Here is an 11,296-nt window from a genome sequence, read left to right on the forward strand (position 1 = left end):
CCCAGGACACAGTGATACTGCTGTTGCCATTACCCCCCAAGGCCACAGCCACTCCCTGAGGGGGGCCACTGGGGGCTAGCCCAGGGTGGAGCATGGTAAGAAGAAGGACACAGACCGTCATTGCAAGCTGCCCCCAAGTTTCACCTCTCTGCTCTTACAGGAGGAAACAGAAAGACATCCTCCCTTCCCACCCAGACACCTTGATGTTCAACTCCCCGCCCCCTCCTCTCCAGTTTAGACATCACTCTGAAGCCTTCCTTACCCTCCTCAGGAATGCTCTTGGTCACAATAGGGCTTTCAGCCCCCAGCCCCTCCTGGCCTTGGACTTGCACCTTGATCTGAATTTGGGTCCCTGGGGGGAGTCCTCTTAGCACAGTGCTTTGCTTTTGTGCAGTCTGTAGGTCCAGCACTGTCCAGCTTCCCTGGTCAAGGCCTGCAACTCTCCAAGACACACGGAAACCTTGCACCAGCTCCACTGGGCCATCCACCTGTAGGAGACAGGACAAAGTGTGTACCAGGGCCAGGAGAGGCTGGAGCCATATAGCACTTCCAGGCCCAGCTCCTACTCCACTCCTGCCTCCCCCAGCCACTACGCCTCTACTCTCCCCATTCCCTCTCAGATGCCCTCATGTCCCCCATCACCATCCCCATCTTTAGCCACATCACTGTGCCATACTCACAGTCCAGGACACCTGCAGAGTTCCGGGCCCAAGGACTATGGGCTCCTGCATGCGCACAGCCACTTCAGCTAGCCCTCGCTGGCCTCTCCATGGGTCCTCCACTGGCCTGGATAGGCTGCTGTCTGCTGACCCAAGAGCTCAGTCGGTAGGAGCCACCAGAGGCAAGACATTCGTACTACAGCGTGTCTATATTCTCTCTCTGCCTGGCTCACAGGCTGTACCACTCAGTGCAATGCAGCAGAGCACAACTAGGTTAGGGAATCTTTTACAGAGGTGACCTGGGGATGCAGCTAATGTGCACTTGTTTTTTCTCTGTGCATTCTTTAAAGGCCTCTGATATGCACTTGATTCTCCCAAGTCTTAACGGTCTGTACTACACATGGCTGACTACACGGTGAGCGAGCTACTGAGATAATGACTGTCACCCTCCATTATCTTTCCCCCCTTCCCTTCTTGGGACCTCTCTATGAGAGAGAAACATGACTTCCTGTTGTCGTCTGGGCCATCAGTATAGACTTGGCCCATCAAAAGAAAATCCTGTGAACCACCACCATTCCGTGGTTTGGATGGGAGGGTACTCTTCCTTGTTGACTCACGTCCTACCCACACCCAGAAGGCCGCTGGCCTTACCCTGGGTTTGAACAGGCTCAGAGACAGGGCTGGGTTCACTGAGGCCCCAGGCTCCGACAGCTCGCACTAGGAACAGGTAGATGGTGTTGGGCTGAAGACCACTGACGGTGTGTGTTTCCAGCTGTACCCCATCTGCCACTGTCCGCCATGTGTTGCCAGCTGCTTGGCTACAATGGGAACGAGAAGACAGGACTGTCTGAGCCAGTAGCTTGTCTACTTAACCTCACCCATTCTCTGTGGAATCCTGCTACCTCCTTACCTTGGGAGAGGGCACTAGGGAATTAGTCTCCCCAAATAGCAAAGGCCCTAAGGACATGGGATCCCCTCTTTTTAAGTCTCCAGGTTTATATTCAAAATTTTCTCCATGGGCCTGAGGAGATGGCTCAGTTGGTAAAGTGCCTGCTGAGTAAGCATGAGGACCTGAGTTCGGATCCCATGCACCCACCTAAAACTCAGGTGTGATAGCATGCATCTGAGATCTTAGCATTTGTTGGGGGAGCAGGGTAGAGACAGGCAGATCCCCAGAGATGACCGCTCAACCTGTCTAACCAAGCAGTGGGACCCGAGTTCAGAGAAAGACTCTGTCTCACAGACCTTAGGGGAGGTCACCCAACACAATGCTGGAGCCCCTATGTGCACGTGGACACATGTGCGTGTACACTTGCAAGCACACATACACAGACACACCAAATTGTCTCCATACCTGAAGGCCTCTATCACATAAGAGGTAGCTGTGGCCCCAGACTGTGGATTGGGCTTCCAGGTCAAGGTGATGCTGTTCTTGGTTACCTCTGTGACTACTGGCTGCGAGGGAGGCCCTGGGGGGTTACTGGGTTCAGTCGCAGGACCTGGTGATGCTCCCCAATCTTCTGCAGTGATAAAATATCATTAGCTAGACAGAGGAGGGAAGAGAGTGTGACCTGCCTCCTTCCTAGAGAAGCCATGGTGCTCTGACTGTGGTGATGGTCATGAGGTAACATAGTACACTGACCCAGACACACGTCTGCCTCCCAAGTGCATCAGTCCATTCTCATCCCCACCAACGTGGTCATGGCATTTGGAAGATAAAATTAGCCCTGGGGCTTAGGAGATACTGGCTATTTTTTAAGCAGATTTGGAGAAAGCTGCTGGTGAGATTGGAGAGTGATGGATCAGCTTACCTCGCTTCCTAAGCCAGCTAGTCCATGTGGCCTCCCCTATGGAATTCTTGGCCACACAGCTGTAGAAACCCATGTCCATCTCCTGTAGGGGAAGGTAGAGTGCTGGCCCACTGGGAGTGGAGCAGGGTAGGGTGAAGGGGTGGAGAGGCAGGTTACAGAAGGATGAGGAAGATGCTGGATACTTTAGGAAGTCTGAGAGGGCAGAGAGGTAGAGATGGATTCGATACCTAGTTGGTACTTAGTAGAGTTGGAATGTGGACCAGCTAGCTGTTCTCGGTTACGAGGGCCCTAGGGGTGACACTCACCTGTACACTGGTGATGTATAGAGTGCCATTGTCCATTAAGTTGAACTGGGAGTCATCCCCCTGTAGCCACCTCTCATCCTTCTTCCACTGGACACTGGGCTGAGGGTTTCCAGTCACTCTGCATGGTAGCCACACAGAAGAGCCAAGTACCAGCGTCTGGTTGGCTGGTCCCTGGAGGATGATGGGAGGCAGCCCATCCCCAGAAGCTGAGAGAGGAAGAACTTGGGTCAGGAAACCAGACTTTTGTCCTTCTGCCTTATTTGTTTTATCATCTCATCCCTCTCTCCTTGCTACTCCAGAGGGCTTTGAGAATCATTTCTAGTCTCTGTCTGGGACCATTCTGCTGCTAGTTTCCAAACATCAAGGGCATCCCATTCTCTTTTAGACACATTGATCAGCATCCAAGAGAAACAGGTCTCTTTAAACAATGTCTTTGCAGACCATGGTTCCATCCTTCTCTCCATGGATACATACCTCCTTTTATCTCTAACAGGGCCTTGGTCAGGATGCTACCAGCCACACTGACAGCCTGGCACACATAGTAGCCAGCATCCCCGATCTGTACTTGAGAGATGTTGAGCTGGCCTCTTGAAGAGACTGAGAGGCGTCCCACCGGCTGGAGTGACTGACTAGGGAAAATCAGGACCTGGGAATAGAACAAGGAAGTAAGACAAGGAATGGGCTGCAGGTAGAGAGCCCTGTACCAGCTGGGAAAAGCTCTAAGATTCTAGTTTGCTCTCTACTTCCAGCCATTGACATGACCCTGGTCAAATTAGTTAAGCCAACTCACGAAAATGGTGGACATTTATCATAAGATCTTGGGGTCCATGTCCCAGCTCTGTGACTTACTGGTTAAGAAACTCTAAGGATTAAAGCCCTGAGATAAGGCAGGAGAATCACAAGTTAGAGACCAGCCTTAGCTCAGAAAATGAACCAACTGGAGTCTGGGAAGATGACTCAGCAGTTAAGAACACTGGCTGCTTTTCTAGAGGACCCAGGTTCAGTTCCCAGCATCCACATGGTAGCTCACAACTGCCTGTAACTTTAGTTTTAGGGGATATGTCACGTAGAAGGTACAGCACCCTCACACAGACATACATGCAGGCAACACACCAATGTGCATAACAATAAATCTTGAAAAGAGATCATTAAAAATATGAAACAACTAATCTACCACAACTGAAATAAAATCTCTGGGTCATTACATCTTTATGAGCCCCAGTCTCCCCAAATTTGACTCTCAAGGCTTAGGGATCATACTCAGTAGGTTGAAATGAAGGGATCATGTGAAAGTTTTATAAAACACTGTGATAAAAGTTAAATATTTTACTTTAGATAGACACATGGAAAGGACAAACAGACTAGGCCGAGGCTCTGACTAACCTCCTCCTCCTTCCTCCTACGTTCTCATCCCCATGAGGACCTAATTAAAGGGCAGCAGACACAAGAACTGGAGATGTTGGACAACTGTGGCCATGGACTTGGGACTGTAGCTTTCCTGTAGTGTGGGATAATCAGATTGACTAGACTGACCCTGTGCCCTGGCAGCACAGTCCCACTCTTCCCTTAGAGAAAGTCACCTAGGTTGTAACTGCTGTTCTTTTGTGAAGTCTGATCTGGATTTGCTCACTAGGTAGAAAGGAGACGGCTGTGAGCGCCCTCTGCTGGAAGGAGCAGTAAATAGAGCGCGGAATCTACCCTATGCGGCTTTAATTCCTTCTTCAATACTTGGTTTCCAGGGCAGTTTTCATGTCCAAAAGCCAAGGTCCAGAAGGTCTGGGGGAGGAGAAACCTAGCTAGATTTCTTTACTCTCAAGACAGCATTGACCAACACATAAAGATTCTCTCAGAAATTGCCACTCAGGACTGTTCTGCACACTCTAACACATCGCTACATTATCATTGAATTTTCCAAGTGTCCAAATGCCCTGGGCCTTTTATCTTCATTTATTTATTTTTTACTCCTCCAAGTAACCTGCAAGAGTTTCTGGGAGAAGAAGTTGAGAGAGAAGTTCGCAGAAAGTCGGGGGAGAGATCCAGAAAGAACAAAAATTGCTTAGAGTTTTGGAAAGGGTTACCTACTTGGCTCCCTTCCTTCTGCCAGAAGATGGCAGGTGGAGGGTTTCCTTTGGTCTCACACTGGAAAGACACATTTTCTCCTGGAGCTGCTGTCTGGTCCTGGGGCTGAGTCACAAACTGGGGTGGGACTGGGAAGGAGAGAAAGATAAAGGAGCAGCGAGTCAGTCCACAGCTGGCTTAACAGAGCCATCCCTTGCTCAGATCTCTTTGGCTTCATCCTCTCCCTCCCTCCAGAAACCCCAAGGGATCTACCCACACCTCCTGTTCTGCCCTTCCTCCCCATTCTCCTCCAACACCCCCCCCCATGTCACCCCTGCCAGCTGTCCCAGGAGGAGCCCTCACCGTGGACACTGAGGGAGCCAGATGCCTCCACGCGGCCCACACTGTTCTCTGCCACACAGGTGTAAGTCCCTTCATCCTCAGGACCCACTCGGCCGATCCAAAGGCTGTGGTCACTCCGAATCTCGTACCTGCTCCACTCCCCACCCCAAGCTGGGTTGGCCACAGCTATAAACCCCTTTTCTCTCCCCCAGGACAAACACCAGTGTCAAGATAGGCAAGGCAGGACTCAAAGGGTACACAAGATGGTACCCACCATGTGAGATAAGTTAGGGCAGGGACTGCTAGCTCTGGGAAATAGATTTCTCTGTGCTAGGGCCAGGTAGGGTCTGGGGCTCCTTGGGTCCCCCTGCTGTCAGAAGGAAGGGGCTTCTCACCTGCCAGTGGGCAGTTCATTGTCATCCTTGCGCCAGCGTAAACTGGGCTGGGGATCTCCCTGCACCTCACACAGGAAATTCACAGGGGCCTCAGCCAGGACGACCTGGTTTATTGGTCTACGCAGAAATGAGGGACGCTCTACAGAGTGGGAGCCATTGAACTGTCAGGGGTTCTGCACAGCTACTTGCTTCCTGGGCTACCCACTCCCATAACTCCAAAGTACCGGGTGCCTACCCAGTACCACAAGTTCAGCTGCCCCACTTTCTCGTTCTCCAGCCATGTTGGAGGCCACACACATATACATCCCAGCATCACTCTTGAATGTGTGTGACATCATCAGCTTTCCTCCACGTATCTGGAGAATACAATGGTAACATTGGTCCTTCACAGCCATCAAAATGTGTGCGTGCATGCACATACGTGTGTGTGTGTGTGTGTGTGTGTGTGTGTGTGTGTAATTTATTTAGTTCTCATAATAAGCCAATGAAGAACTCCAATGTGGTTGGCTCATGTGTCAGATATAGAGGAGTCTCTGGGGCCTTATGGTGTTCCCTCTCCACTTATTTTAGTGGGGTGGGGAAGGTAGTTCTGGCTGTCCTGGAACTCCCTTTGTAGACCAACTGGTCTCAAACTCAAGGATCTGCCTGCCTCTGCCTCCCAAGTGCTGGGATTAGAGGTGTGCGTCACCACATCCAGCTCTTTCCACTTTTCCTGCCTCAGTTCCACTCTATCTTCCACTGGATAAGACCAAGACATTCTCCCCAGGTCTCAAGACCCTTAAATTCAAGACTTCCTCCTTTAAGACATGTCCAGGACTCATTGCCTGTATGCATATGCATGTGTACACACACACACACACACACACACACACACACACTCACACACACACTCACACACACACTCACACACTCACACACACACTCACACACACACTCACACACACACTCACACTCACACACACACGCTCTCACACGCTCTCACACAGTCACACACACTCACACACTCACACACTCTCACACACTCACACACACACACACACTCACACACACTCACACACACTCACACTCACACACACTCACACTCACACACTCTCACACTCACACACTCTCACACACTCACACACACTCACACACACACACACACACACTCACACACACTCACCGTGATCCTTCCCTCCTCTTCCTTAAGCTTTGCATTGCCCTTCTTCCAGGTCACCAAAGGCTCTGGGTGGCCCTTAGGGGGCACACATTCCATTACTGCGGGCTCCCCCTCTGCCACCACCACGTTCCCAGGCGATTGCCGGAAATCATCACGGAGGACTGAAAAAAGAGAAGGGGCCATGTGGAGAAAGGTCGGAAGAATAAACAGGATGCTGTGATACAACTGTCTCGGAGGAGAGTGGGTCACAGTCGACCTGGAGTCTGCAATACCAAGTCGACCCCACTTCCTCCTCCATGGTCAGCATTTGGCGTTAGAGACCAAAGGTCTCTGGTTTTTGTTTGTTTGTTTGTTTTGTTTTTAAAGTTGAGTGGTTTGAAGGCCCCCGAGGCCGACTCTCTGTAGGCCTCCTGGCCTGCCCCAGTCTCTAGAAGCATTAGCTGTCCGGACTCTCTCACCGGCTACTTCCAGAGAGGCGTTTCTGCTGGCGGCTGCTCCCAGGTAGTTGCGAGCCACACAGGTGTAGACACCCTCGTCGGGCCGAGAGCGGCGCCCGTGCACGATGCGGGGAAAGAAGAGCGCGCCGCTGGGCAGCAGCAGGCGGTGAGCGCGCGGATCCTCCCGCGCCGTGGCCACGCGCGCCCCGTTCTTGTACCACTCGATGTTGGGTCGAGGCCGGCCTTCAGCGCGACAGGGCAGCGTGGCCGGCTCGCCCCTGGAAACCAGCAGATCTGGCGGCTGCTCCACGATGCGAGGCATGGCATCTTCCGGCCCAACTCTTGACCCTGGAGAAGGAAGTGGCTCAAGATGCCCAGGCAAGGCACCTGGGGGGAAGACGGAGGCTCTGGAGGGTAATAGAGCCCTCTCTCTGCCTTGCCCATCTCCCATGCTCCTCTGCTAGAGTGCCATCCGTATCCGCCCATCTCTCCCACCCCAACCCCTCCCCCGCACCCCCACGTAGGCTCTGTTATCATCTTAGCCGGGAACTGAAATGCCCTCAGATAGGCAGATCTATAGAGGAATCCGGGCACAAACTCCTAGGAAGGCTCTCTGGGCCTCCTTGAGATCCCGGCCTCCTTTCCTGACAAGCGTGACGTGCGGGATGGCTGAGCCTTGGCTTGGTGAGGAACCTGTGCCCCAGAAGTTTGGTTTCCACTCACACACTGGTTCACATATACTCCTTGCTCAGGGAGCAACCATGCACGTTGTACTATAGCAGACACTGAATTAACCTCTGAGTGATCCCTGGACCCATAAGTGAAATGGACAAGGTGAATTGTCCTGGGTCCTTCATCTAAGAGAAGGTGTTAAGGGCTGGGGCTAAGACTACAAAGCGTTCTTAATTTGAACGCTATGAGGAGACCCTAGGTAATCTCATTTTTATTTATGGGGATCCTGTGATGTCACAGAAATTAAACGTGGTGGAAGTAGAAACGTGAGTGGGTTTTTCTGAAAGATAGTTTAAAAAACAGGAAAGAAATGCCTCTCCCTCCTCGCTCTCTTGGATCAGTTTATCTGTAGATTCTGCCCCTGCCTCTCTCTTGGCCTCCAGACTTCTGTCCTGAACCTAGTTCATCTTCTGCCTCAAGTGTAAGATCTAGGTATCATCCCCACCCCCAAATGCTCCCATGCCACGCCCCCATTTGTATCCCCACCCTCACTCCCGCCTATACAGGATTGTTAAATACCAACACTGAGCTCTCAGTCTGAGCTTTGGAAATGATTTCTAACCCGCTTCTGCCGGTAGGGGGCGCTGCAGCCTTGCTCAATCTAGTGTCCTTAAATAACCAGGGACTATTGGGCTCGTCTGTTCTGCGCCTCTCTCGCCTCCACCCCGCCTACCCTGTTCCAAGATCCTCAGGGACCTCTTGGTTCTTAGTCTAGTGGGGGATTAGCTTTCGTTTCCTGCCCTTCCTTTTAAGAGTTCTGGTGTAGAGCAAGCTGGGCCGTGGCGGGTGCAGGCTCTGCCCGGTAGAGTTGACTTGACAGCTTGGGGACGATCAGTTTCTCTCCCCACGTGCGGAAGAGAATAATAGTCTCAAGTCCTCTTCCTTCCAGATGGAATCTGCTGCTCACACTCCTCTCCTCTCTATCCCATCCCAGTCTGGATTTGGAAACACTCCATTGAGAGAGGCCCCTGGGTTTTGGCTTTGAAATCCTCTGAGCTGGAATCTCAGATTTTGACATTCCCCAGAGGTCAAAAGTTGGACAAATTATTTAACTTCAACCCCGTGGTGGCCCATGCTTGGGGTGTGGAGGCATCAGGAGTTCAACGGCTGATGCCTGGGTTACATTGCTAGTCCGGGTCTCAAAAACCGAAATCGCGCATGCATCTGAATTTCGCTTCTTTATCTGTATTTAATGTGGGAGTCCAAAACCCACGAAGGATGCAAAGCGCATCGGAAAGCATGACTCATTTACCGCGCATCAGTAAGTAAAACAAGTTTGAGGTTATTGAATATCTGTTCCTCCTCAGCCATTTAATATGGCTCCTACAGTCTCTATCTGAATGAGACTCCAGGCCCTAGTGTTCCACCTCAGCCCCACTTCACAAACCTCCCACGTGCAGTGAAAGTACGTCTAGGTCCCCTGCTGCCAAGATTTGCTCTCTGCTGGTTCTGCAAGCACTCAGGCATTCTTCACCCTCCATGACAGTGTTTTCCTAGTGGCTGTGTGTGGCTATCAACATCTTACCTACGCTTCTCACTGGCTTTTCACGCTTCAGCGAGCTGTCTGATGTAAAGCTCCTAGGTGAGTGGAACCTGACTCTGGGACATCAGTGAAAATAACTCTGCCTAACTAACCTCTTGGGACTCCTCCTCAAAGGTGGCAAGACTCGGGAATCCCAGCCTATTCCCTACCCTCTTCAAACTCCTTCCATACATACCACACCCTTCTGGTCCACCCTTTCCCCCTAATTCCTGCAGACACAGCTGCGGACTGCCTTTCCCTGGAATTTCTTCCTTGTCATTCCTGGTCTCCAGAGAGGCTTCCACAGCAGCCTAATGAATAGCTAATGACCATGCAAATATCGCTCTGGGGCTCCTCCCCCGCACCTGAGTACTGGGGGACGGGGTGGGGGATGGGGGATAAAGGGAGGAAGGAGGGAGAGAGGGAGGGAGGGAGGGAGGGAGGGAGAGAGAGAGAGAGAGAGAGAGAGAGACAGACAGACAGACAGACAGACAGACAGACAGACAGACTTTAAGTTCCCAACAGAGGTGGAGGTGGCTAGAGGGAGTCCAAGGCCCCGAACTTCGACGGAGGCTTCCCAGAGGGAGAGTTCCTGACGTGACCAGCAGGGGGCGCGATCGGGCCTCTCTCATCTGCCTGCGGCGCTCAGGGAGGCAGCTCTGTCTCGAGTTATTTATTAATCACCGTAATTAGCGGTAACGACCCCGCCGCCGCTCTGCCAGGATGGGTCAGCTGTGAGTCTCACAGGGGATGCAAACTTCGCTCTAAGTTTCCTTGAAAAGGTCGCTGACTCCGTCCCCTCAGCAGCAAAACACCTACAAAATTGGGGCTTTCTCCCCGCTTGCTCGCTGAGGTTTTTTTTTGAAAACTTCAAGTCCTAGAAATGACATCTGATATTTGCGTGGCTCTCCTAGTGGCCGGTTTAGCTCTGACCGGCTAGCGACGGTGTCCCCCCGCTTCTGCCCTACTTTCTTAGTTTGGAATTTGCCGGTCACCAACCACGGTTCTCTCACCTGGGGTGGGTGTGGTGGTAGTTGGAGAGATGGGGGGGAAAGGGACTCAGAAGCCCCCCCACCACAGGCAGATACCCCCACTCAGGTGCTCCTTCGGGGCTCCACTTCCCAGAAGGGCCCTGATAGGCGCCCCTGGGTCCTGGACGTAAGGGAAGGAGCGCTTCATCCCCCGCTCCACGCGGCCCTCTCGCCCCATCCCCAAATGCCAGGTCTCCATCGGACAGTCTCACCATTGAGAGAGGGGTCTCCAGGAGGCAGCAGGCTAGGGTTGAGCGCCGCCAGCGAGGAGGAGTTGAAGCCGAAGAGCAGCTCGCTGGAGTTGGAGATGTCCCCCGCCAGGGAGTCGGCGAACAAGTTCATCTGCAGGAGTGTTTTAAGCAGGTAGCGCAGCATGGCGCGGCCCGCCTGAGTCCCGGGCGGGGGGCTCGGACCCCAGCCCCTGGGTCGAGGACCCACGGGCCGGGAGCCGGAAGCCCCTCCACAACCTCTGCGCGCTGCGGCAGCCACGGTGCCGCTGTCCTGCAGGCGTGCCTGGGTACCGGCCGTGCCTCCGCGCGCGCTGTCCTCCTTCGCTGGTTCTCCTCTCCACCCCCCAGTGCCCGAGTCCCCTGGGAGCTGGGCGGGCGGAAAGCAGGTGCCACTCGGATCATGCCGTAATTAAGGGCTTAATCCGCCTCCCTCTGTACCCCTACTTCCACCAGAACGGCCACTAGCAGGGCAGCGCGCGAGTTAGAGTCCCCGCCCCACGCTCCTCGCTCTGATGTTGCTCTGAACCTGGCGGGAGAGTTTTCCTCTTTCTCCAAGCACCCGGGAGGAGGACTGAGGCTCTGTCAGACTCTGCTCTTCCCTCTAAATTTATAACA

The 11,296-nt window shown here is 52.9% G+C and overlaps 1 protein-coding gene across 1 annotated transcript in view; it reads right to left on the reverse strand.

Annotated features, from left to right (window-relative positions):
- Positions 1 to 11,037, reverse strand: part of Robo3 (roundabout guidance receptor 3) — a 17,039-nt gene extending 6,002 nt beyond the window's left edge. Inside the window, exons 1-15 of the mRNA XM_036191692.1 lie at positions 10,664 to 11,037; positions 7,188 to 7,514; positions 6,733 to 6,890; positions 5,806 to 5,926; positions 5,571 to 5,709; positions 5,197 to 5,324; positions 4,858 to 4,982; positions 3,250 to 3,421; positions 2,776 to 2,981; positions 2,471 to 2,552; positions 2,014 to 2,179; positions 1,311 to 1,477; positions 681 to 802; positions 263 to 488; positions 1 to 75 (exon numbers count right to left, since the gene is read on the reverse strand). The exon at positions 1 to 75 is cut by the window's left edge and continues 47 nt beyond it. Of these exons, the coding sequence (XP_036047585.1) occupies positions 1 to 75; positions 263 to 488; positions 681 to 802; positions 1,311 to 1,477; positions 2,014 to 2,179; positions 2,471 to 2,552; positions 2,776 to 2,981; positions 3,250 to 3,421; positions 4,858 to 4,982; positions 5,197 to 5,324; positions 5,571 to 5,709; positions 5,806 to 5,926; positions 6,733 to 6,890; positions 7,188 to 7,514; positions 10,664 to 10,826 (2,377 nt within the window). The 5' untranslated portion in view covers positions 10,827 to 11,037. The remainder of the gene's footprint in view (positions 76 to 262; positions 489 to 680; positions 803 to 1,310; positions 1,478 to 2,013; positions 2,180 to 2,470; positions 2,553 to 2,775; positions 2,982 to 3,249; positions 3,422 to 4,857; positions 4,983 to 5,196; positions 5,325 to 5,570; positions 5,710 to 5,805; positions 5,927 to 6,732; positions 6,891 to 7,187; positions 7,515 to 10,663) is intronic.
- Between the last annotated feature and the right edge of the window lie 259 nt (positions 11,038 to 11,296).

The sequence above is a fragment of the Onychomys torridus genome, chromosome 7 (genome assembly GCF_903995425.1).
Source record: "Onychomys torridus chromosome 7, mOncTor1.1, whole genome shotgun sequence".
In the NCBI taxonomy this organism is placed as follows: Eukaryota; Metazoa; Chordata; class Mammalia; order Rodentia; family Cricetidae; genus Onychomys; species Onychomys torridus.